The sequence below is a fragment of the Pelecanus crispus genome, chromosome Z (genome assembly GCF_030463565.1).
Source record: "Pelecanus crispus isolate bPelCri1 chromosome Z, bPelCri1.pri, whole genome shotgun sequence".
Taxonomy (NCBI): domain Eukaryota; kingdom Metazoa; phylum Chordata; class Aves; order Pelecaniformes; family Pelecanidae; genus Pelecanus; species Pelecanus crispus.
In genome coordinates, this window is record NC_134676.1 from 32472207 (window position 1) to 32499780 (window position 27574).

Here is a 27574-nt window from a genome sequence, read left to right on the forward strand (position 1 = left end):
TTCAACCTCACAGTTTTTATGAGCTTTGAAAGTATTAGCTGCATTTGACAACTGAGAAAACAGGCACAGCAAGATTAAACAACTTGCTCAAGGTCACCCAGAAACTCTGGGAATGAAATCCAGATTCCTTTGTATAAACCTCAGCCACAAGGCATTCCTCCCTCTCTTGTAGCTCAGTTTTAAGATTTTCGGGATGTTGTCTGGGACCTTGTGCAACTGATTAATCTGTCTGGCTATGTCTGTCATGCAGATGTGTCCAGTGCCACATGTTAGTCAGAAGTTTGAGCCAGACACATGGCAGCAGAATGATTTTGTTACTGATCCCTATAAGGCTCTGACAGCTTCTTTCCCCCACCCTGCTGCAGTGTTTTAGGTCCACCTGAGATCATGTACCTCAGTGGGGCAAATCACGGGACTAGGGACTGCTGCTTTGTACTGAATGGCTGCCAGTGGTATGGATTCCCTTAACCCTCATCTTTCCCAGCTGCACACAGGGAAGATAAATGTAGGTATAGTACATCTTTAGCTATCTTTAGCTCACATTCTCCCTCTCAGAACAAAACTGCTTCCTCTGCCATGTCTTTTTTGGTCTTCTGCATTTTGTACAACATGCCGGCTCAGAATTTAGTGTGCATGAAGAAACAAGAAAAAAGTAGGAATGTTTCCCTCCCTCAGCCAGATTCTATGTCCTCCGTGCAAACCGTCAGATTTGTCACAAAACTTCTAAGGGGAAAACTGTTTTTTCAGTTATGTGTGTAATAAGATGTTCTTGCCTATTAAGATGCCTTCACAAGGAAGCATGTGCCCCGTTTTGGCAAAAATGTTTTGCAGTGCTGGAGCCATGAATGTTTGTAAATGCTCAGATGCTGAGGGCCCTAAAATTCTTATGCAGTGTTCCTTGCAAGTTACTCACACTATAAAAATGGCTATATTGGTTCAGGCCAAAAGGCGATGTTTAAGATTAAGAATAGACTAAGCACAAAGTGTACTTGCCAGTTTCTGACTACTTGCACCTTGGAGACTTCCTGATCCAGGGACCATTTTTAAGTATTTGGTAATCCTTAATAGTTTTGTACATCAGAGATTTATTTAATAGTTCCACGTCAAGTTTTAGTCTCCATAGTATCATGTGGCAGAGAGCTCCAAAGTTTCACAGTGTACAGGTAGTGTTCAGACGTCCAGTACCATACCTAATACTGGTTCCCCAATACGCTCCTCAGAGACCAGAGTAACACCCAGCTTCATGCTGAATACCATTTTTGACATTACACACATCCTTTTTACTCAGGGAGAAGATCTATTGCCACTGCAGTTACTAAGAAATTACTGTTATGGTTCTGAATTAGAGTGTTGCTTACAACAACAGCAAGAGTTAATATTAAGTTTATACATGCTCACTCTTTATTCAAAGTTGCCACTTCACATTGGATTTTAGGGGCAAAGCACACACAGAAAAAACAGGTTTGCAGTATTCCTGGAACTTATCAATCATTAAATAGACAGTATCAAGGTTGAGAGGATCCCATAGTCAATACCTTCAGCTTGAATTCTTTTGTTTTTAAATGTAATTTTGGTATTTGCCAAATGGAAGGTAAAATCTTTCTTTGAGAGGCTGCCATTTCAGAAATGGAAAGTCCACTGGGTTCAGACTTCCAGATAAGTGAAGTAGCTTCCATTTATTTCCATTGATGTGGATACCCAGAAGATTGAAACTGACAGATTTCCTGCCCTTTTAAGTTTACGAATAATTTCTTTTTTTCTACCTCTTATTCTCTCACACTATTGATACCACTCGTAGGAGCAACTCAGCAAGTATAATTATGCTTTATCCATACACACAATTATGACCAGGGTCTGGTGGGTACAAACAACTGCCTTGATGGCTTTGAAGTTCGTGAAGTTTATTGCAATGCCCAGAGAATGTTAGAAAGTATGGTATCCTGTCAGGCATTTCATTTTCTAATTGTTTACTATGATGTATTGGTTTGAAAAGTGGGTGGGATAAGATCTTGAAGTTGATAGAATGGCTAGGATCCTGGGCCTGTCTTTGAAAATCTTAGTGTCTACGTCATCTCTTTTCCCATCGTCTTCTCTCCTATTTTTACATCTGCACGCTTCTTTTTTCTGCCCTCCTTACCTCAATATTTTTCTTTGCTTCATTTTTTTTGCTTTCTTTGATTTACTTTCTACCTTTGCCTTCTGTCTCCTGGGGCATTTGTTTCCCAGGTAATATTTTCAATCAAACCCCTGAAATGCATATTGTATTTTCACTTGGTAATTACTTGTGTAAGCCATTCCTAGAATCTTTTAATTCATTTCTGTAACACTGGGCCTTCTACTAATTTGCAGATCTGTTAAAAATCCTCACCACCATCACTACTACCCCAGCAAAAAGTCCTGAGAGAAGATCAGAGAATTAGAAAAAATGCAGGCCAAAGACAGCAATCCACCAGATGGTGGCTATGGATGGGTTGTGGTAGTGTCAGCCTTCATGGTGATGGGCCTCACCGCTGCTGTCCTCAAGACTTTTGGTCTGTTCTTTGTTGAAATCCAGCAGCACTTTGATGAACTTGCAAGCACCACTTCCTGGATCACATCAGTAACTATTGCTATCTTTCATTTAGGAGGTAGGTAGAAGTGCTCCTCTAGCACTTTATTTCAATGTCTTAACTACTCAAGAAATTTTGAAGATCTTCCTTAAAAATCTCCACAAAACAAAAGCATGTAAGGACAATACTTCCTTCTTCTGTCTCTACAGAAAATTGGCATTTGCTTCCTCTCATAAAAATGTATCCATGCCTCAGACATAGAGTGGGTTAATGAGGACTCTGTATATACACAGGAATCTGATTGTCTTAAACAAGTTCATGTACCTAGACTCATGATGCAGTTTTCCTACAAGCTTTAGATCAAACTTGTTGGAGAATCCTAAGAACTGCAGAGCTTGTTGGATCAAGCTCTTAAACCAGTTTGTTCACATTCACTGATCTCACAGTGACTGTCACTTTTTCAAAGTACTTTAAGACATAAGGACTGTGACCCTGCCTAGCAAATAAGCCATCTGCTACCAAAATGGTGACTCTCAGTCCTGTTTTCCCCCCACTTCTCCTTTTTGTCTTCACCAAGATCCCCCTTCTCTCCATGTATTGCTAGTTCCGTCTCTCCTTTTTCCCCCTTAGAATGATTCCAAGTCACTGGTCTAACAGAAAACTCACTGAGTTTAAAAAAAAAATTCAGTTCACTCATAGAGAGCATAAGGAAGACAAGACTATGCAAGCAGACAGTAAGAGAAGAGAGAGTGAAATATCCTAATCAAAGGCAATGAGCTATCAGATCAGGTCAAATACTACATCTCATCAAATGAAGGAGGGAACAAGATCAAACATACTGCATTTGACTCTTAACTGAGTTGTTACAGAGTCCTTTGTGCCCTTGTAAACTGGATGATCCTTCACGTTACGGTGAGGATTCCAAACGTGCAGTCAGGAACTGTACAGAATTTGTGAAGTCTGCTTTACATATTCTCTTATATATGCATAGTTTCAACAGGTAAGTATCCTTACGTAGTAAATGTTACCATAATTTTGTTTGTGAAGACACTTCATTGCACAGACACTATATAATTATATGCATCCTACTCAGTCCACACCTATCAGTATTATTGCTTGTAATTGCAGTACTGCCAAAGATCATGACCAACTGATCTTTCTTTGAAAAATGTATTCAGAAGAACAAAACAGTAATTCAAAGTAAAAAGATAAAAGTCATGGGTTGAAAAGATTTTATCAGTTCCATAAACTGCTATTCTTGTTGCTTGATTTGCAGTATTAGAGCTTGTTTCCTTCTGACAGAAATAATTAATTGAAAAATCAATGAAAAACCTGCTTTTCCACCTACTTCACAGACTACAGAAATGTTTGTTTACAAATTAGACTTATCACTGATCTATTGTGATACTATTTTGTTGTTCAGGTATATGAACTTAATGAGAAAAAAAAAAAGCCAGCATAGGAGGACAAAAGAACTCAAAGTCCTGTGTTAGGTTTTTTCTTTTTTTTTTTTTAAATATATGTTTACATTATATAGGAATGTAGCAAGGATAGAGCATATTAAATAATAATATCAAGTATAAACCAGCAAAATGGTATTTGCCTAGCCAGGTGTGAGGCTGGCCTACTTCAAAGCAGGCAGCTCTAATTTTCAGCAGAAATTGTTTTTCATCCTTTGAAATCCTATGAAAATAATCCTCTTTCAGTAAATACAGCTTGATGGACAAACATTCCAAAATCCTTCTGTATAGCAGTTCATAATGTCTCAGGTCACTAGGTAATTTTCCTTATCTTCTCCTGCCTTTGCTTCATTTATAGGGACCAGAAGACTTTCTGCTGAAGATCATCTCAGCCTCCTCCAGTCCTTTGAGCATCTTTCCTGGCCTGGCTTAGTCTTTCTTAATATGTTCCTCTGGGAAACCTTCAGTGTCATTTGGCTCAGTATGAAGGATGATCATTGAATTATTAATTTTTCCCATTTGGATCCTTTCAACAGCAGCTCTGTGTCTTGTGTGGAAGGAGAGCACATGCTCCTACTTTTGGGGTTTGCACCTGTAACAGGCTGTTCAATTTACCACAGCAGGGATTCTCCCCATCACACACACAGGCCTTCTCTTGGTACTGATGTACATATCCCATCACTCTTCTCTTTGCACTGTGATTATCATCCCTTTCCATTGTTTCTAAGTTTTCTGTGTATTGCCTTTTATCCTTTCAGACTCTGGACCCTAGCTATCTTCTCCATTTCCAGTTCTGTGGCTAACTTCTTTCTTCCTCCTGCTATCTGATGTTCAATTTCTGCCTATTTGTCTCCTCATTCTCTGTAAAAAAGAATTGCTTTTTGATAGTATTTTTCCTCCAGCTTCAGAGCTTTCTCTTGTCTTTAAGCACTTCCATGGATCTCTCTTGTTATCCTGAGTCGACTTTTCTTTTGTTCATCATATATGTATGATTCTCCAACTGCATATGCTTTATCCTGTCTCATCCTTTCCACTGCATCTTATGGATCATGACTGAATTCCAGTATCATTTTTACACACTTTTCAAGTAATTGTACTTTTGTTGTAAATGCTGATGAGACATTTGGGGTTTGTATAACTTCTGCCAGCTACTTGCTGTCAGACAGTGTACATCCTGCAGATGGAAAGGCTGTGGATGTCATTTACCTGGACTTTAGCAAAGCCTTTGAGACAGTCTCCCATAATATTCTCCTTGGGAAGATGGCAGCTCATGGCTTGGATGGGCGTAGTCTTCGCTGGGTAAAAAACTGGTTGGGTGGCTGAGCCCAGAGAGTTGTGAATGGAGTTAAGTCCAGTTGGTGGCCGGTCACGAGCGGTGTTCCCCAGGGCTCTGTTTTGGGGCCAGCCTTGTTTAATATCTTTATCAATGATCTGGATGAGGGGATTGAGTGCACCCTCAGTAAGTTTGCAGATGACACCAAGTTGGGTGGGAGTGTCGATCTGCTGGAGGGTAGGATGGCCCTGCAGAGGGACCTGGACAGGCTGGACCGACGGGCCAAGGCCAGCTGTATGAGGTTCAACAAGGCCAAGTGCCAGGTCCTGCACTTGGGTCACAACAAGCCCATGCAATGCTACAGGCTTGGGGAAGAGTGGCTGGAAAGCTGCCTGGCCAAAAAGGACCTGGGGGTGCTGGCTGACAGCTGGCTGAACATGAGCCAGCAGTGTGCCCAGGTGGCCAAGAAGGCCAACAGCACCCTGGCTTGTATGAGGAATAGTGTGGCCAGCAGGAGCAGGGAGGTGATTGTGATTGTCCTCCTGTACTCAGCACTGGTGAGGCCGCACCTGGAATACTGTGTCCAGTTTTGGGCCCCTCAATACAAGAGAGACAATGAGGTGCTGGAGCGTGTCCAGAGAAGGGCAACGAAGCTGGTGAAGGGTCTGGAGAACAGGTCTTAATGAGGAGCGGCTGAGGGAACTGGGGTTGTTTAGCCTAGAGAAGAGGAGGCTGAGGGGAGACCTTATTGCTCTCTACAGCTACCTGAAAGGAGGTTGTAGTGAGGTGGGTGTTGGTCTCTTCTCCCAAGTAGCTAGCAATAGGACGAGAGGAAATGGGCTCAAGCTGTGCCAGGGGAGGTTTAGGTTGGATATTATGAGAAATTTCTTCATGGAAAGGGTGGTCAAGCATTGGAACAGGCTGCCCAGAGAGGTGGTGGAGTCCTGGAAGTGTTCAACAAACGGGTAGATGTGGCACTTTGGGACATGGTTTAGTCTAGTCTACCCTTGATTGGTTTAGTGTGGACTTGGTAGTGTAGTTTAATGGTTGGACTGGATGATCTTAAAGGTCTTTTCCAACCTAAACAATTCTATGATTCTGTGGTTTTGCAGCCATTAATATCACTCTGACAGGTTTATTTCATTTGTCCTAGCTACCAAATTCTCTTCATTCTTATCTTACTTAACACAGGTCAATGTACAACAACCTGTCCCTACAAACTGCTGTAAAACCTCCCTTGCTGACTGCCCTCTCTTCGTTGTCTCCCCACTTATTTCAGTTTATAAGCATGGTCCTCATTAACCGAATTTCATTTTAACCCCGAGCTCCAATTTCCAGAATATCAATGAATTGTAGGGAGTGGACTCCCTGTTTGCACTAGGAAAGCCCACCGAGGACCGGCGGTGTCAGCTGTTACGTGGGTCCCCTCTAGTGGCCATGGTTATTTAAAAAATGCTGTACTCGGGGTTTGAAACTATCCCCACGGAAGATAGAGTGCCTTTGCCTTTCCATGATAGGTATGGCCTTGATCTTAACTCTGTGATGCTGATGGAAAGAAACCAGCCAGGCAGTATAACTGATCCTTAATTAAGCAAAAATATCCTTAACATTTCAGGTGCTTCCAAGCAGTGACTAGAGACCAGTGCTTTGGTTTTTGGAATTGCTGCACCAAGTCAGATCTGTACCTGGTGCAACTTTGCCCTCATGCGTTGAAAAGTTCCTGCAGTCTGCTGAGATAAACTGTACCACTGAAATAAAAATTTAAGAAATGAATTGCAAATTTCCTGGAAAAATATTACCTCAATTTTCAGTCCTTTATAAAATGTTTGCAATTCCGTGAACAGATGATTTTGCAAACCTCTGGAAGCTAAAGATTAGTTTTCTCCAGAAAATTTTCATGCCAGGCATATCAATAACACTCTCAATAACACAGTTTTTATATTAACCTAGAGATCCTATGGCTGGGGTTTCTCTTTCTGCTAAGAGGCTACATGAATTTCTGTCATGTCACTAGTTGTATCCCTGCATGAAATTCAGTAAAACAGTTCCACAAAGAAGGCACTGAAATGCTCTATCCCTTTAAAAAAGTCCACATATTTTGAATATATTTTAAAATCTGTGCTGCAAGGACAGTCATTTCCCTATCAGTAAGGATTCAATTTTAAAATCTCGATTGACCCCCCTGTTCAGCAGAATTCAGGCTGAGATAAATATTATAAGGGTATTTCTCCTCCAAATGCTTTATTTGATTGTTCAGTCCTGTTGATCAGCTTAATGTTCCTAATGTGTTTATCTTCCTCCTATTTTGCTGCTGATCCAGCCCCTGTTGCCAGCTCATTATGTGTACGGTACACCCATCGGGCAGTTGTGATCACTGGAGGACTCCTGGCTTTTTCAGGAATGGCACTGGGATTTCTTGGACTCAACATGGTCTGGATGTATGCAACGACTGGCTTTCTACAGGGTATGACTTCATGGATTTCTTTCACCAGCAGCTCAGAGCCCTTATTTGAGGGTGTTGATAATAGGAGTTTTAAAATCTGATTTCTATTTTGATTTTATGAGCAACTAGAACCAGCCACCCTCTTTAAAGGTCATTTCCCTCATGTCTCACTCTGGAAGTAAGAATTTGTGCTAGAAACCTGCAACGACAAAGAAGGTGAATGATTAGGTGCTTAGTAATTTTCACCTGCAAAATATACACAACCAGAAAATGAAAAGTGTTTTATTTTTCCCTCAGAGCCAAGAGCTCTGTGAAGGTTTAAAGAACCTAAGGAGTGCTGAAGTACAAGGATGTAGAGATCCCAAATTTTGTACTTTCTATCAAATAATCTTATGTCTTGAACACAGGCCCAGGCTTTCAGCTGATTCTAATCCTTTGCTTTACTCCAGGTGAAAACAGGCCAGAAAGTTGTCTCCAACAGCTAGCAGATTTTCCTGGAACAGGAAACGAAGCTGGCAGGGAATAAAATAAATCATTCCCAGTTCCATGCTGGATGCCTAAGAAAATGTCTGGAATTTGAGCCCTTTGGCAGTCCTGGGCTGCCAAATAGTTTCTAGGGAGCCATTAAAATCACTGTAAGTTAGAGCAGGTTTGAAGCCTGCTCAAAGCAGTCGGGCAGGAAAATGAAGAGCACATAGAGGTAATACACCAGCTTCCTTAGCATCCTGCCTCACTTTCTATCCTGAACACAGCTCAGCTTAACCTGGTGATCTGATCTAGTACCTGCCTTAATTAGGACTGCATGGACACTCTGAGATCTGTCTAGTTTCAACCACACGGCCATATGATTTCTGACCCAGTGGCAAACTTGTCAAACCAATTTATTTTTTTTTCACAGTGAGAATATAATAGTATATACTTTATACTCCTGCTTTTGTGCTTGAACATACAACTTATTCTTCCAGAACGTATGCCACAAGTATACTCTTACACATAATACAGCTGAGCTCATGGTTCTGCTAGGAACAAAAATGTTTTTCTTTTACCAGTTTTTAACTTTGCAAATGTAGGAGCACTGACTGCATTAATTTCCACCTTCACAAAATAGTGTCTAACTGGTGTTATTTGTATTGGTGTTTTTCAGGACTCGGGATTTCCTTTTCATGGACACCAGCCATTAGCATTGTTAGCCATTATTTCTCCAGGAAAAGAGCTTTGGCCAATGCTATTGCCAGTGCTGGAGAGTGTGCCTTTGCATTCACGTTTGGGCCGTTTTTCCAGTGGTTGATTAGTCAATATGGATGGAAAGGTGCCCTCTTGATCATAGGTGGCATCCAACTCAATATCTGTGTCTGTGGAGTACTGATGCGACCCCTGGCAAGCAGCTGCCTCCTTGAGGCTAGCCATTCTGATACTGAAACACGACCTGGCAATGGTGCATCTAGGATAGACAAAGAAGATGAGTCTCCCATCACACACAAAACCTTCAACTGGATGCTTGTGAGGCAACCAGAGTTTGTACTTTATGCCATTTTTGGCATATTAGCGGCTATGAGTTTTTTTGTTCCTCCGTTATTTTTAGTTCCACTTAGCTACAGCCTGGGCATAGATGAATCATGGACTGCATCCCTCCTGTCCATTTTGGCTATGGTGGACTTTGCAGGCAGACTGCTATGTGGCTGGTATGCCAATCTCCACGTTACCAAAACTGTTCATTTGCTGACAATGACAATTACACTGATCAGTACTTCCCTGATGCTGTTGCCACTGGCTAACAATTACCTGTCCTTGGCAATATTCACTGGCTTCTATGGATTCTTCTTTGGCACAACAGTCGCCGTTCACATTACAGTGCTAGCAGATGTTGTAGGCATGCCAGATTTTGACAGTGCTCTAGGACTTTTCATGCTCATTCGAAGCACTGGAGGTTTTGTTGGGCCTCCTCTTGCTGGTAAGTTAAGATGATACTCTGCTAAATAGAGCTTACAAGAAGAAAGGGGAATGGTAACCCAAACTGAAAAAATCTGGATCTGGACCCAAATTTCCCCCTTTTTTTGCTCAGGAGTATCTGGACCAAGAAATACATAAAAACAAAGAGTCAGTTTAATTCCTCTCCAAAACATCTTGCTCCCTCTCTTCTCTATGGTTTTAGAGATACCTGTTCAACATGAAAGCAGGGACGAATGGCAGGGTTTGCATGGTGGTGTTGCTGCTTCATGAATCCCACAGAATCCCACTTGATGGACTCCCAATGTCTTGCTATGAAAGTGTACCTTTGGGACAAGCAGCAGATTCATACTTTCAGAGAAGAAACTGAAATTTGAGACTAGTGATGTTGCATAAATGCTGGTATTGTTGGGAGGGTTTCTACAGAAGGTCAGATTGAACAGCTTGAAACATTAGGCTATGTGAACCTCAGGGAAATGTTCACAGACATGCCTGCTGTTTTCAGACAGCATTTGAGCTAACCAATATAATAAATGGGGGAGGCAGCACATTAAAACAGTGGGAAGGGAGAGCAGACAATGAGACAGCACATGGATTTATGGGCTGGCAATGAGACAAAGTCATCTGGAAAAATGCAAGACAAACAAGCTGCAAGCTGTAGGGACTTCACAAGTGATATGGCAGGAAAATGAGTAATGTGACTGGTCAAATGCAGATCTGAGTCCTCATCCAAAGACCACTGCTCATGCACTACAGTGACTTTTGTGGTGATGACACCACTATTACGTTGCAAATGGGTCAGACTGAATACTGGAACATTTTAATTCACTTTTGAAAATATAGGAACCAGGAAGATTTATAGAGAATCTGAGACAGAATAGTATCAAAAGTATGTTGGGAAGATCTGAATAAAATACAAAGATAACAAGACATTTATATAGTGGCTGGCCACTTGTACTGATTACCTGGGCATCAGTGCACCCCTTTGTGTATATATAGTAAACTAAAAAGAAGGTATGGAAGAGGAGGGAACCCTAAGTGCTTCGCAAGCTTTCCTCTCCTCCTTTAAGAGTAAAATCTAAATGATCTGGATTCAGAGTTCCTTTGCCTAACAGGACTGATGTTAGATCAGAACGAGGGTTAGGGAGTACACTAAACATGGACAACCTTTCCAGTGGGAGACCAAGCAAACAGCCTTCATAAGCCCACAAATGAACTTGCTATTGTACCCACAGAGCAGCTGATACTACCACATATACTGCTGCGGTACTACTACTATATTACTATCTTTTCAGTACATTACACAAATGGCATTAGGTATTTTGGTTGGCTTAAAGCTACCTAAAACCCAGGGTCTTTTGTTAACATCTGTGACTCTTTGGAAAATGATGAACAGGAAAGCCCATAACACCGTAGGCAACCCCTCCAACTGTGTTTCCAGCAGAGGCCTCTCCTTTCCTTCTTTAAACTCTCTCGTACTGTACAGTTATGGTCCAAATTACAGCAACTGATGACAGCTACACCAAAGAACATGTAGCTACTCAGATACAAAGCTGCATGATTTGGTTTTTTTCTGCCATTGCCTTCATTGTCTGCCATGTTTTAGGTTGGAAAGGGCTTCAAACTGTATAGCCTTTTTTTTACTAGCAATTCACATATGCAAAGTAAATGAGATACGAATTGTGTTTCAAATTTTAAAATGCTGTAATGGGGTGATGTTCATGCACTCATGATGTAGAAAGCTGCAAGACAGGTATGTAGCCAGTATACTCCCTTTGTGAGAGGATGTGTTCACACTGCTGAGCTAATTCACATTAGCCTGTTTTCTACCAATTACATTGCTGTCATTTTTTTCTCTCCAGGTCTGATTGTGGACATAGCTGGAGATTACAGAGCAGGCTTCTACATGGCAGGAGCTACTCTTGTCCTATCAGCTGGATTTTTAGTTACTTTAGATCAACTCCAACAGAGAAAAGAAAGAGGAAGCCAGAATAACACTAAACCAGAAAAGTCAACATTACCCTACCCTTCCCTCCATCTCCTGAAACTTCAAAACAGAAGGTATCGAGAACATGATGTAGTGGTGTGACTACATCGGACTTCTTACAGCATTTCAGGACATATGGAAGTGTTTTATTTTCTCCAAACTCAATATTAGTAGGATTTATAAAATGATGGAACTTTTGGATAGGAATGTTTGAAACTGAGGGAAAAAAGCCATTAGTTTACAAGCAAACCACACCAGTAACCATTATCATATTATTTTGATGTTGAAGTTGCATTTTGACTATACAAGTCTTCAAAACAGACCCACAGGGCCATGATAAGCAAACTAGGGAAACTATGGTCTAAATGAAATTACCATGAAGCGTGTATGCAGCAAATAGAAACCCTACCCCCAAATACAGACTGCAGCCATCACTATCAAATAGGAAGAGGCATCAACTCACAGATGTTTAGCTTGTGGAAATAGTGTTCAGTATTTTCAGTAAACAAGTTGGATGTGAAAGCAAGAGTACATGAATACCATTTTGAGCTAAAGGGTTTGCAGGTACACTACAGAGCAGTAGTACTCCGATAAATAAACAAACTGATAGATAGGGAAAGTTAACCTGAATAATAGAATTCAGTAGAGACAAATGCAGTCCTAAATATCACAAGTAAAAAACAAAATACACACACATAAAATGGAAAAGGATTGATGAATAACAGAGGAAGACCTAAGGCTACAGTGGACGTCAAACCGAGTAAGAATCCCAAATACAACCCTATATTAAAAATAGTAAATATCTTTCTGTGCTATGGTAAGGTAGAGGAGATAGTGATGCTTGCAAGGCTTTAACTGGAAGAGGTACATAAGTTGCAAAGAATTAAGTGGAACAAGAATGAGAAAGGTTAAGAAAGCACAGCCTAAAGAAAAAGTGTAAGAAATTATGTTTATCTGGTTTAGAAGACAAAAGGTTGTACAGAGCAGGAGAACAGCCTTCAAATCCATAATAGGTTGAGATAAAGAAGACACAAGTAATTCTTTTCCTTGTGATTGATATAATTTGCAGCAAGGAAGAGTTATGCAATGGGGAAAAAACTTCATTGTAGCCTGTAAGCACAGAAACAGACTATAGGGAGAATACGAAAACATAGAGATATCAAAGAATAGATAAGACACATGAGAGAGAATCTAAATATATTCAGTTGTGCTTCAGAACAGTGGAGGGACTAGCTGACTTCCTGAGGCCCTCTTTAGTCCTACATTTCAACTATCCTGAGGCTCTTTGAGCAAAAATTCAATTTATGAGAATAAAAAGAGTCTGTATCGAAATCACTTTTTTGGTGTTGTTTTATTTTATTGGGGGAAGAGAGAATGTAAATGAAGGAAGGGCTGGATCACATTTAAAAAGAAACAGTAAAAGGAAAAAACATAGCACTTAAAAGCTTTCAAACTATTACAAATGTCATAGCTGCCCTAGCTATGAACTTCAGAAATTTTTACCATTGAAACACTATCTGTGAAGCCAAGTTTAACAGAAATCACTCATCTAAAATAATTATTTGTTGTCTCATAAGAATAACAATTATTTAAAAAATTTAATTTATCTTACAGCTGAACCACTAATAAGTCAACTCTGTGAGGGCTTGATTGCAGAACACACATTGGATGGGACACAACTGGGTGGGCAAAGTCTTGTAGCAAGGCCCTGAAATTTCTGACAAAGTATTTTCCAATCACATCAGTTGAAAAACTTAGATTTTTTTAGCAAGTATTATGCTTCAGTCTTCTGCAGTGTTCCAACATTTAAAATAACTCTTCACTTCATATAATGAAAGGAAGAGGAATTGTCGGAGTGGGGGAGGAATGGAGAGATGTTTAACAGATGCAATTTCCACCTGGTTTTCTGTTAAAATTCTATATTTTATTTACAAGCCCTGTCACCAGTTTCTGTATTTTATATGTCCTGACATCTGACACAGGCCATAAAGGCAGCCAGTGGCATCCTGGGCTGTATGAACAGGGGCACAGTCAGTAGATCAAGGGAGGCGATTATTCCCCTCTGCCCTGCAGTTGTGCATCCATTTTGGGGCACCAAGTACAGGAAGGAAGTGGCAGAGGGCCACTGAGAGGCTGCGGGATGGGGGCTGGTTCGGCCAGGAGGAGGGGCAGCTGTGGGGGCACCCAACAGCAGCACCCAACAGCATCCCCAGCACCGACGGGAGGGGTGGAGGAGACACAGCCGGGCTCTTCACAGCAGCACATGGTGGGAGGGCGAGAGGCAGCGGCACGAGCTGAAACACGAGAGGCTCAGGCTGGAGCCACGAGGACACCCCAGCGGTGGAGCTGGGGCCCGGGGAGGTTGGGCTGTCTCCATCCTGGGGGGTTTCATGCCCTGACTGGGTGAAGCCCTGAGCAGCCTGCTCTGAGCCCAGAACTGGCTCTGCCTGGGCTGGGGCTGGGGACCTCCCCAGGCCCCCACCAGCCTCAACAGGATCCTGTGACCCTGTGAAGGGAGAAATGAGAAGTCTTTTTTTTTTTGCTAAATGCACTGAATAGTATTAGTCACCTGGACACTCTGTCAGCTGATGACCACATTATCTGTTTAATAGCACAGAAAAAGTACCAAATGTTTGTACTCATTTTGGGACTGCTGTTACTTCAGCTGTAGCAGCAATATTCCAAGCTAAGTGTGTCACTGGACTATTACTGCAGGGATTACTTGCAAAGGGCTGTTTCGTTCCAAGCTGCTAATGATGTAGTCATGTTGCCTATATTTACTTTCTTCAAACAAAGAATTTCTGAGATGGCCTCAGAGACCTGATTAAGTAGCTCACCTGCAAGGAGTTTCTCACCCCAAACCAGTTAGCCACTCACTGGTGGAAACAGGACTGTGAGGCTTTAGAAAGCACCACCATTCTCTTGAATCCAAGTATGGCCTCCTGACATTACCTGCAAAGAAAGTCATCTCTGCCTCACCTTGATAGTGCCTGACTGCATCCAAAAGGTTTTCACCCATGGCTGGTCATCCTGCATCTCATGGAGAAAGTCCCATAAATCTGAATGATCCCCTGGGCTCAGAACCCACAGACAAAGTAGCAGCAAAAAAACTCACCACTGCCAGAAAGCTATCCAAGCTTTTTTCTTTGGAAAAACGACGTGCAGGAACATAGGCACCACTACATTCATGGCATCCTCTTGCCATAGCTACTACAGGATTAAGACTACTGCTCCTTCTGTACTGTACATTGTTCAGAGATGGAGCAGAGGGAGATGGGTCTGACACTAAGGACCACAGTTTCACTTGGAAATCACTCGAGGAGAAACTTACTTTCATGAACCAGGCTTTCAGGATGACAACTTATTAATGGTTCCTGTGCAAGGCATTCTACAGGACAACATATTGCTTCCTGGAGGTGTGTGCAGTTGAGGTAGCAGCAATTTGAGGAATAGCTTCTTTTCAAAAAGTTCCAAATCAGGCCTATAGTGGAACTGTTCAGCTCTGAAAGCCAGACAATACCTGCTTCAAAGTAAGTCCCCAAACCATGGAGAGAGGGGGATCCTCAGCACCAGCTGAAAGGGGTATGATCTCCTTATTCACTCCTACTATGCTGCGTTAGTGTTAATGTAGATTTAGCACTGAAATACTTGAGAATTTCCACTGAAATTCCCATAAAACTCAAAACTAACAATACCTTTACTAAATCAGGTGTCAAGGTACTTACGTTTCTTTGCTCTTGTCTGCTGAAGGAAGCCTCAAATGTCAGAGAAAAGTAAAGATTATCAATTAAGGGAAATAAATGAATACAAATCCCAGGATCTTGTCCTAGAAAGATGGAATCACATTGTCAACAGCATAAAAACTGCTATTCTTTTTAAAAGGTCAGGCATCTTATTTTCATTTATACTAGAAGCATTCATTTCATACCTATCATCAAGACTCATCATAGTGTCCTAGGCTTGCCACAGATTGCTGGCTATCACAAAAGGCCTGGGTTGCTTTGGGGTTCCTCCTAAGTACCCTTTCTCTTCCATCCTCTTTTCCTGAAATGTTATCTTTAAAAACATAACACCTGTGGAATCCATATGTCAACTCCAGTGACTTTACACTGATGGAGTTAGCAGCACCACCTCAGAGCAGTAAGATTTTGTAAAAAAACTGAGATCAGAACTGGGACATGGTGTTTCAACTTCTCATCCATCCAATTCCTCAATAGCAGCATTGTGCATTTACATACCAGATGGCACCACAGATCCATGACAAAGTTGTTCTTTTTTTCCCTTCATTGTTATACTATTAACAAGAGATTCATTCAGAACACAAAATATTCAATCAGTTGACATTTTGCCCCCCACACTGCTTGAGGCAAGGAAGGGGCAGAGACTGGTTTTGGTATCACATGATTTTTCTGTATGTCTCAGTTTTGATTCTGACAAAAACAAACAGTACTCTTCAGTTATCATCCTCTCCCAGAAGTGAAGCTTTTCTTCAGGAAAACACATGATTTTGATAACGAGCTCTATGACATTTGCAGAGTACTGCACAAGGGCTGGCATGTTGCTTGGGAACTTGATAGATGGTAATAGCATACACTCGCTGTTTAATACACATGGGTATCTACAGAAATTTTGCCTGTATCTCTTTCACCTTTGAAACTTCCACTGAGTTAATCTGGGACAATATAAGAGAAACACTGAACCATTTGGGCAAATGAGCAACTTGATGCTCCTCACTAATATTCATTCTCCTTCCTGCCTTTATTTTTTCCCTCCGCAAAAAATGTGTTGTTTCAAACTTTAATGGGTCTAGCAAAAACAATTAGATCCTTCTGGTGTTAACCACAGAATGGTTGAGGTTGGCAGGGACCTGTGGAGGTCATCTGTTCTAACCCCCTGCTCCAGCAGGGCCACCTAGAGCTGGTTGCCCAGGACCATGTCCAGATGGCTTGAGAATATCTCCACAAAGGGAGACTCCACAACTACTCTGGACAAACTCTGCCAGGGCTCAGTCACCATCACAGTAAAAAAAGTGTTTCCTGATGTTCAGCTGGAGCCTTCTGTGTTTTAGTCTGTGCCCATTGCCTCTAGTCCCGTCACTGGGCACCACCATGGAAAAATACCCAAAGAAAGATCAGATTTTTACCATCATTAGGCAAAACACACAAGCAGAAAAATGGTCTGGCTCTTCCCAGCCCTGCACTAGCTAAAAATATTGATGTTAAGACTTTTCATCTGATTTCCTAAGGAAACGGATGTTGATTTCTTACACTATCTGTTCTTTCCTCTTCATTTTTGAGTCCATCAGCCATTTTCAACCACATTTAGGGCCAGGTTCACAGTTTCAAAGATAAGCAAAAATGTCAAACTTTTAAGGTGAAGTCCTTCAAACTTAAAAAAAAAAGATCTGTGGCAGGTAAGAGATGCCCAAATTAATGATTCATTGGAAGAAATAACAAGCAGAACGTGGTTCGTTCTTTTTTTTTTTTTTCAGTAACTAACACTGCTGGCCCATCACAGTACTCAGACCTCTGAATTAATTACAGACTGCCATTTCTTGCCTGGTGTTGCAAATGGAATTACCGCAGTGTGAGCACAGGCAATTCACACAAATGCATAGGAAACCAGGCTTCGTTAGTTCTGCAGCCCATGGGACAGACTATCTTTTCGTTGCAGCACTTGCTTATCAGTACAGAATTAAACTGTACTTGCCCTAAACTAAGACACTTCTGTCATGGTGTAGCAGCATCCATCTATGAGTTGTGCTCCAACTATACTAGTTTCCCCAGTGTGACAATGGTGGAAAAAGTGTGCATAAACAAAGCTATAGTTAAACAAATGCAAAAACTGTTTACACCAGCCCTCTGTCACAAAATAATCAGCCCTAAATAAAAACATGTTTGAATTTAGAAGTAGTCTGCCCACTCTAGGAGCTTGTACTGATTAGGCAGGTGTTGAGCCATTGCTGAGAGGGTATGTAATAAATGAAGAAATAACAGATTTTTAAGCTCCTTATTAGGAGGGAAGGATGCAGGCTGTAAGAAGAAAACGAAAAGTTGTCTCCTTGCCTCTTTCATGCTAATTAATGCATTCAGAAGCTGTACTGAAAGGAATTTAAACTCGTGATAGTCATAAGAGAACAGATCAAAGAAGAAAAAAACCAGGCAAAGTCAAGGAAAAGCAAGCTGTACGTGCCTTTCAGTTAACAGACAGAATACAGGTCTGAAGGAGGTAAGATTTGTATTTTTTTATTCTACCTAAAATTTTCTGCGTTGCTTCAAAATTGTGCTTCAGAAGAGGCTTGACTGTCCCTAAGTGAACTCTGAAAATATTTTGTTTCCTTGGCTAGAATCTCTTCAGGAACGTCATCAGGTTTTGTACTTTACCTGTGTAAGGTAGGTACATTAGCTCGATACTATCGAGTAGGATCTGTTGTTGTGCTGTTTAAATGAAAGAAACATGATTACTTGTGGGTTTCTTCTTCACTATATTTGATCAATTAGATTTTTAACTGTTCAGACTGCTTTTAGCTGGATGGTTATGCCCTTCAGACTGGAAATTAAAATTTTAATATAAATTCTCTGCACATCTAAGTATAGATTGTCAGCAGACATAAATTAGTATAACCCTCTGAAAATGAATAGGTCTGTGAGAGTTTACGCTGATTGAAAACGTGGACCTTGAGCAATTACAGGGAATAACAGAAATAAAGGAACAACTACTTTTAAGGATAATATTAGTTTTTCTTCTTCTGAATAATTTTTCTTGTCCAGGTAAATTGCCTTTCTTTCTATATTCCTGAGAGATTTTACTTCAGAAGTCTGTCATCACTTAGCACCTAAAGAGACCACGTCAAATTCTTCTCTGTTGCACTCAGGTGCAAATACATTGATGTCAGTGGAGCTATTCAAATGGAGACTATAGTTACAGTTTTGGGTTTTGCCTTAAATTGGGACAGTTGCATATGTTTATGGATTTACTCGATTTTGAAGATACTAGATTGTTCTGCCTCCCCAAAATGCTCCCATTAAAACAAAAAAGCTGATAATATTATGCTTTAAAGATAACAAATTATTTATTGCACTGAGCCACTGTATTTCTATCCTGTAGATTTGAGCAGGACCAAGCTCACAAAATGCCCAGAAGAAACCACCATCCAGATGGCAACTTTTTCAGAGGGAAAGGACACACCTATCTTGCAGCAGAAGAGTAAGCATGAAAGCAAAATCTATGTTAGCATATAAACTGGTGAAAAAAATTTACATGGAAAGAAATGCAGATAATAGTGTAAGAAAAAGTCACCGTTGTATAAAGGTGGAGTGCATTTCAGCTATCCTGTAGTTGTCTCTAATGTTTGTCATTGCAGAATCATAAAGAGCCCTCAATGGTTAAGAAAAAGCAGAATTGCAGAGTTCAAGAATCTAGAGTTTGATCATTAACCTTTATAATAAAAGTCATTAAACGTTAAATTAAATAACATAATTAACCTTTATAATAAAATTACCAGGTTTATTGAGGCCTATTTAGAATTTTCTTTTGAGGCTGTTGCAAGGTGTTCTTTGCACTAAGTTTTATCTCCAGATCCACACACCTCTCTTCAGAACCTCAAAGGAACATTGCCTCACCCTAAAGAATAATGTAAGTGAAAACCCCAGAGTGATGGTAAAATACCATCAAAAAGTAGATCAATGCCATATGAATGTGACTTTCAGTAAACTGTTTCTGGGTGAGATTCCACTTAAGCAGAACTAATTCAAGCTAATACTTTGTTAGTTCTGGCTTACAATAAAATATGTTTGGTCTTGGATTACTAGAGATACTGTCCCACTGGTGATGGGTTATTACTTTAGACAAATATTTCCAATGTGCTTGGGATATCTGTATGTGGAATGTGCTGCTGGTACCAGGTTAACTGGCTCCCAAAACTTGGTGACTTGTCCCCCCTTCATCTATACTGTCCCCCCTTCACCTATACTTGTCACCTTCACCTATACTTGTCACCTTCACCTATACTTGTCCCCCCTTCACCTATACTATCCATGTTCATCCCTGGGCAGAAAGAATAAAGAAAGGGGAGGGTGCTGTCATAGTCCTTCCACAGCAGTTCAGTTCTCCAAAAGAGAAAGCTGGCTAGTCATGTCTCTGCACCTGAAACTAAGCATGTTCACCTCTAACTGCCATGAATTCCAGCGGCTGCGATTGTAAACAGTTTTTCTAGACATGTGAGGGAAAAGTGACTGTCTCCTTCCAGTACCAGAAGGAGCATTCAAGATATAAGCACAGATTGCTAATATCACAGCTGCAACTTTAACTGGATTTGCAAGAAATCACCTATACACGTCTCATACTAGCCTCTGAATAGGTAAGGAAGGAGTTAGATGGCAAATACATGTTAAAATCACCAACTCCAGAAATGACATACATTCTGTGGGGGATACAGGCTAATGGACAGGTAAAACTACAGAGCATGTGGAAAGCAGAAAGCAGTCTCAAAATGCAGAAAAGGCAGCAGTTGCTTGGAGCAGTCCCCCAGTGTGCTGGGGACAGTAACAAAACCAATGGAGCCATCTCATAACTTTGAAAATCAGCTGCAACACGCCTGCACCAGGAAGCAAGTGAATGCCGTGAGCTGTATCTTAGGTTAAACAGATCTCCAGCCAACACAAAGTCTTGAAGGGGCAGGAGCAACTTGCAAGATTCAGGTCCTTGTGAAAAATAAAATCCCTTTGGCGCCAAGGGGCTTCATGCTTCAGAGAGCACACAGGCAATTCAGACAAAAAGGCAGCCTGTTCTGCCACATGAATCTGCTTGCATCTTCTTTCAGGCTTCTTAGTTCACAAGAAAATACTCCTTCATGAGACTCTGAGTCAGTGAAAATGATAGCAAATACATATAAAAGGTCTCTGGTAAGTCACATACCCCACTCCTCACTCCCAATGGAAAAGCCTGGTGGTGATTACTGCAGGGCAACTGGATATAAGATACATATGTTAGATACATAAATATGTTTAGAATGGGTTTATCCTGACTCGTGGTCATTTTTTTTTCCTGTCCTCTTTTCTCTTTAAGCCTTTTGCAGACTCTTCTGTTCCTGAACAGGCAAAGAACAAAAAAATGGGGAGTGAATTCTGTATGTCTTAACAGGGAGGGTATTAGCACAGGAGGAAGGATTTTTGTGACTAGGAAACTTGCAGTTACTTTGTCAACTTGCTTTGTGACAGATAGTGGAACTGTGCTACTTCTCCTGAGTCTCCGGTAGGCAGTGGGAAGCACGTTTCACAGCACAGTTTGGAAAGCCTGTGTTCCCTAAAATGGCCCAGCGACAACAATACTGTGCCTAGTATGTCACTGAACAAGAACTAAAGAATTCTAGAGCTCTTTTGTTTATAACTCGAAGTTTCTTACTCATGTTTTGAGGTTGTGTAGTGTTTTATGTATCCAAAAAATATTTCTGTCACCAGCAGTTGTTGCAATATGATGCAATTAGGATACATTTCTCAATACTTGCTGCATAGAGAAATTTAACAAATAAACATGAGCTGTGTCTCTGCAGGTGTGGCATTTAATTTATTTCACATTCTCTTCCAATATCACAATGCTGTTTGCTGGATTTACAGGCAGAAATTTTTTTAGAAGCAGTAGTCACTGGTAGATTATTATCTTCAAAGCAATATATTCCTCATTTTTAAAATGCTTAAGAACTTGGCAGAGAATTTAGCTAACTACTTAACCCACAGAGACTGCCTGAAGTTATTGGTACTTTGTCTATTTGCTGACGTAAATTCTGTTCCATGCCTTCCTCTGATAAAAAGATACTGATACAAACTTTTGCTCTAATCATCTTGCTTGCAGAAGAATGCATCTAGTTCTGGTGTTACTTTGTTTTGCTTTCCCAACAGAGCACTGGGTATTGGACTCTTCATTTTGGTGCTGGCAATTTTACTTGTCTTTGGCTGTTGGTATTACAAAAGACGTAGTGGCTATAAAAGTCTGCGGGTAAGCATGGCAGCTCACTTTCTAGCATGCTATTATTTTGACAACATATTATAATTATTTGCTTTACAATAATGCAGAGAACATTGAATCTGTAACAGGACATCATTATCTCAGGCAATATACACACTGCCATATACGCGGGTAAAACCACACAATATGGAACACACCTTGCCCTGAAGAACTTGCAAGTCAGGCAGAGGGGTAAGAGGGAGCAGAAGACTAGGGAGATGAAGCCAGTTGCCTGAGTTTGCACAACACATCAGTGGAAAAACTAATCTCTAGGAAGCACCATGTTTAATATTTACACAAACCCAAGATATGTTCTGTGTATTTTCATTTAAATAAAAATAACATAGTCATTACTCATAAGACTTACCCCTAAATAAGGACAGATATGACCAATCTAGGAAGCAGAGAAGAAGAATAGCTGTTTGTCGTGGTTTAGCCCCAGCCAGCAACTAAGCACCATGCAGCCACTTGCTCACTCTCCCTACCCCGATAGGATGGGGGAGAGAATCAGAGGAGTAAGAGTGAGAAACACTCCTGGGTTGAGATAAGAACAGTTTAATAATTCAAAGTAAAATAGTAATGATAACAATAACAATATAATAATAACAATAATAATAATATACAAAGCAAGTGATGCACAATGCAATTGCTCACCACCCGCTGACCGATACCCAGCCAGTTCCCAAGCAGCGATCGCTGCTCCCCGGCCAACCCCCCCCAGTTTCTATACTGAGCATGACGTCATATGGTATGGAATAGCCCTTTGGCCAGTTTGGATCAACTGTCCTGGCTCTGCCCCCTTCCCAGGTTCTTGTGCACCTGGCAGAGCATGGGAAGCTGAAAAGTCCTTGACTAGCATAAGCAGTACTCAGCAACAACTAAACCATCAGTGTGTTATCAACATTCTTCTCCTACTAAATCCAAAACACAGCACTGTGCCTGCTACTAGGAAGAAAATTAACTCTATCCCAGCCGAAACCAGGACACTGTTACAAATAACTACAGTAAATATTATCTTCATTTACAGGTGACGCATGATTTATTTGTATAAAAGGTGACTTGCAATTTTAAGATTTACAAAAAAGCAGGCAGGTTTGAGGTTTGCTTTCTAAAAACTCCATCTAAAAAATTCTACTTTGTGTCTTCTTAAAAAATCATAGAATCATAGAATTGTTTAGGTTGGAAAAGACCTTTAAGATCATCCAGTCCAACCATTAAACTACACTACCAAGTCCACACTAAACCAATCAAGGGTAGACTAGACTAAACCATGTCCCAAAGGGCCACATCTACCCGTTTGTTGAACACTGCCAGGGATGGGGACCCCACCACCTCTCTGGGCAGCCTGTTCCAATGCTTGACCACCCTTTCCATGAAGAAATTTCTCATAATATCCAACCTAAACCTCCCCTGGCGCAGCTTGAGCCCATTTCCTCTCGTCCTATCGCTAACTACATGGGAGAAGAGACCAACACCCACCTCACTACAGCCTCCTTTCAGGTAGTTGTAGAGAGCCGTAAGGTCTCCCCTCAGCCTCCTCTTCTCTAGGCTAAACAACCCCAGTTCCCTCAGCCGCTCCTCATAAGACCTGTTCTCCAGACCCTTCACCAGCTTCGTTGCCCTTCTCTGGACACGCTCCAGCACCTCATTGTCTCTCTTGTATTGAGGGGCCCAAAACTGGACACAGTATTCCAGGTGCGGCCTCACCAGTGCTGAGTACAGGAGGACAATCACAATCACCTCCCTGCTCCTGCTGGCCTCACTATTCCTCATACAAGCCAGGGTGCTGTTGGCCTTCTTGGCCACCTGGGCACACTGCTGGCTCATGTTCAGCCAGCTGTCAGCCAGCACCCCCAGGTCCTTTTCGGCCAGGCAGCTTTCCAGCCACTCTTCCCCAAGCCTGTAGCGTTGCATGGGCTTGTTGTGACCCAAGTGCAGGACCCAGCACTTGGCCTTGTTGAACCTCATACAGTTGGCCTTGGCCCGTCGGTCCAGCCTGTCCAGGTCCCTCTGCAGGGCCATCCTACCCTCGAGCAGATCGACACTCCCACCCAACTTGGTGTCATCTGCAATATAAATATAAAAAAAGGTACAATCCTTCTCATAACACCTGTTGTTAGAAGTCTGAAAGCTTTATCTTTGAAGTTCTGCTCTCTCTGCTATGAAAGGGAGGCCACTTCTAATGCTTTAAAGTGAAAGCTTTATCCAATTACATGTTTTACAGTAAATACCTTTTAGTTATCCTAATATTTTGAAAAGGATATGACCATTTGGAATTGAAAACCATACCACTCATCTAAATCAGCAAATCCATTTCCTTGCTGTTTCTGATAACTTTGTCCTCTTCCCTTTCAGTGATCTATTCAATACATATATGAACTGCCAGAATACATAAACCCTGAACTTTCATAGTGAACTGTTGCAAAAATTAAGGTAACACTCAAAAAAACCTTCAAAAAGAAAACCAGAACTCTTTCATGCCTGCTTTGTACATCATGGCAAAAAGCACAATCTCTTTTTTAATTCCTTCTCATTGTGGATTGCTGCTTTCTGGTTTTGAAAATCAAATTTTTGTTAGGCTTTTTGGCTAGGGGAGGACTGGTACAGAATGTATACAACAGAAATGGTGGAAAATGGAAAAGAAAAAGAAATGGGTGGGATAAAAAGGAGAAGGCATTCAGGTACATAAGACTGTGTCAGTTCCTGCAGCAGTCCTGGACCTAAAAAACATGACCCTCATTTTTCTGGCAATGCAATTGGATAATACAGGAGAGAGAGAATGTCTCAGCAGAGACAGCAAAAAGTGATAGGTAGATGACCTCTCTTACTTGCTGGCGTTGTGGCTGGCCCTAATCCCAGATTCTAATACATACTATAAATGTGCTGTCAAATATTAAATAATGCATAATTTGCTCCAACTTCACATTTTCTTCTTCGTTTCATCTTCCCCATATTTCTTTATGATCTGTCACAGAGCAAAAGCTCTAAAGTGGGCACAATACGAACCGTGGTAGGTGAAGGAACAATACTGGATTGCAAAATGCCTCTGCAGGAGTACAGAAACTTTAATTCTGTGGTAAGTTGCAACTCAAGGTTTCATTTACTTACAATATAGTTAAGACATGGTGAGACAATCTTGGTAAACAGTCACTTGTTTATTTCTTTCTTGGGGTGTGCTCTCTCGATTGGGTCTTCAATGCCTCTACATTAATTTAAAAAGTAGTATTTTGCACAGTTTTTACTGTGAAAAGGGTTTTAAAAATCTATTAAGAATTCTTTTAAAAAATTCTCTTCTTTCATGTACCTCTATTCTTAAGTTGTATGATCATTATGCATTCTATTAGAATGATGCCACACACCTGAATGTGGAAATATACTGAAGAAAAAACATCTCTCTCATAATGTTCCACCCTTCTGACAAACAACAAATGGACTGTGTCTGGTATACTATACTCTGACAAGGATTGTCGAGGATGTATGTCAAGTTATGGGTGTGTTTAAATAGTTTTAGAATAGGGAAAAGGCTAGTTTACAACCAATTTTAAATAAGCTGCCCAAATTGTTAACATTGGAAATAAGACAAATGTACCTGCATCAAGACTCTTAAAGAAAAGTTTCAATATTAGTCTGAATTCTCAAGATTAAAAAAAATTTTTTTTTTAAAATTCCTGTCCTTATAACACTGAAAATTCTCTCTTTGGATGAATGATACAAACAAAATGAATTTAATCTGATGCAAAACCAAAAAACTTATTAGCAAAAAGTAACTTAAGAAAATAAAGACATAATGAATGAGCTCAGCTATTTTAAGCTGTAGTACCATACCTGATATGAAGGTAAATAGCTTGCTGCACCTTTAATGTCATTTTCTTGCACCTCAGTTGTTTTTTCAATCTTTCACACCCATTTTCTGTACCACAGGTACCTGATGCTCCACCAGCTTATGACAAAATTGCTGCAGATCAGTCACCACCACCTTATTCACCATGATAATACAAAATCTTAAACCCTAAACATACCGATTCAATTTCTTCATGCTCCCTCTTCATTTCCTGCACATGCTTAACTTTCTTAAAGCTAAAATCATAAAAAAAATCACATGCTTTCATTAGCATTTGCTGAAAATTATTCCTGCTTAGTTTACAGAACTGGTTCTTGAAATGCCTCAATAAATCTGAATGTGCTTTTGTTTTAAGTTTTTCATTTTCTGTGGTCAGATTAATACGCTATACTCAAGTCTGGGCATCTTGCATCCTTCATAGATCTACCAAGAGTAAGTACATACCATTGAGTGTCAACCAGAGTAGAAAGTGTTGGCACCTTTGTTTTCGTCTTCCCTACTTACCCTCCCTTTCTTTAAAAAAGAAAGAAAGAAACTATTCCCTAGAATGTAATGTACAAAAATCTGTCATAAAATGGACAAAACCATTTGACTACATGTCCTATTACAAAGACTAAACATTTTCCCTACCAGCAGTTCTACTAGCAATTCTAAAATTAACCTGCAAAAAGCAACTATGTTTTACAACAGGCTTTTACCTCACATTACTTGTTTAAGTACCTGTAATGAAATAATTCCTCATAAAACATGACCCAGGCAACCTAGGAACTTCTGCTTAGAGTTCATATTATTTCATACTGGTCAATGACAATCACCCTTAGTGTCCCTCTGGCAGTCTTATGAGAAAGCAAAAGAACTTGGTAGATACACAGCTTTACGTGTCATCTGTTTCTGACATGATGAAACAATATGAGAAAATGTGTGAAGCCCAGATTCCTTGAAGAATACAGAAGACAGCAGACTCCAAGATGTTAATTTTTCTAGGTTGCCAGAACACTAGCAGTTATAGAAAACAAAGAACTGTGATACACATAAATTAGGCTACATACACTGGGTAGTTATTGTTTACTTAGCCTTTTTTATTCTTGTGTACTTGCCAGATTATTACTTAAGATTACATGCAGATCAACAAATTCATACACAAGGCCTGGTATCTCACAGCAGGAGGCAGCTAACACTGTAGAACAGTCATTAAAATGAAAAGTAGTTACAGAAGAAAACTATTTTCATAAAACAATTATTAACAGCTAATATTAAAGAATCCAATTCTTTGTCATTAAATATGCAAACACAAACACCATAAAACAAAAAAAGTTTTAATTACAAGGGAGATTTACTTGTCTAACGTTCACTCCATATATGGTGATAATAGACACAGGTTTTTAGAAAAGTTTCTTTTGTAATAAACATGCTTATATAGATTAATAAAATTAGATACTTGTTGGAAGATAATAAATATCTGTAATCGCTGTGAAAGGTTATAATCAATATATCTGGTTTTATAAATTTAGCTGATATTTGTATTTAGAAATTTAGACAGGTACTTTAACCCAAAAAGCTGTCTTACATGGGTTATTTCCAATATACACCTTTAAGGAAAAAATTCTGTGGACTTGTTTAGTGACAGGAAGAACAATACAAAAGAATACAGGAAAATATACAAAATGCCAGCCTGTAGCTAGTTAAGTGCCAGAGATGTAGAACACAATGGCTGACTAAATGTTTTGCAGAAATGGTAAGCTAAAGCTTGAGGCTAATGGTCTTTAGCAACTCTGTACTCTGCAATTCTCTACCCTGGAGCAACATCCTTTCAAAAGACTGTGTGGTGCTACAGTTGAATGGAACTGACATACACATGAGAAAACAAGTAATTTCTGTAACGATTAATTACTATAAAGAAGTGAAGTGGTTAGAGTTCCAAAAGCTTTACTTGATCCCACACATTTTTCAGTAGCATCAACATGAAATATGTTACTAGCCATTTCAAAAGCTCATGAGGAAGTTAAGATTGACTAAGTAGAAACAATAATTTTTTTCCAGAACTACATAAGGCCAAATTGTTGGAACTGCTC

At 40.3% G+C, this 27574-nt stretch overlaps 2 protein-coding genes across 2 annotated transcripts; both read left to right on the forward strand.

The window, feature by feature from the left end:
- Window positions 1–2425: 2425 nt before the first annotated feature.
- Window positions 2426–11761, forward strand: LOC104024716 (monocarboxylate transporter 13). The gene is made up of 4 exons (XM_075727184.1): window positions 2426–2627; window positions 7603–7746; window positions 8870–9676; window positions 11535–11761. The coding sequence occupies exons 1-4, from the start codon at window positions 2426–2428 to the stop codon at window positions 11759–11761; spliced, it is 1380 nt and encodes a 459-aa protein (XP_075583299.1).
- Window positions 11762–18791: 7030 nt separating this feature from the next.
- MLANA (melan-A) lies at window positions 18792–25651 on the forward strand. Its single transcript, XM_075727158.1, has 4 exons — window positions 18792–18865; window positions 21556–21652; window positions 24636–24737; window positions 25583–25651. The coding sequence occupies exons 1-4, from the start codon at window positions 18792–18794 to the stop codon at window positions 25649–25651; spliced, it is 342 nt and encodes a 113-aa protein (XP_075583273.1).
- Window positions 25652–27574: the final 1923 nt, after the last annotated feature.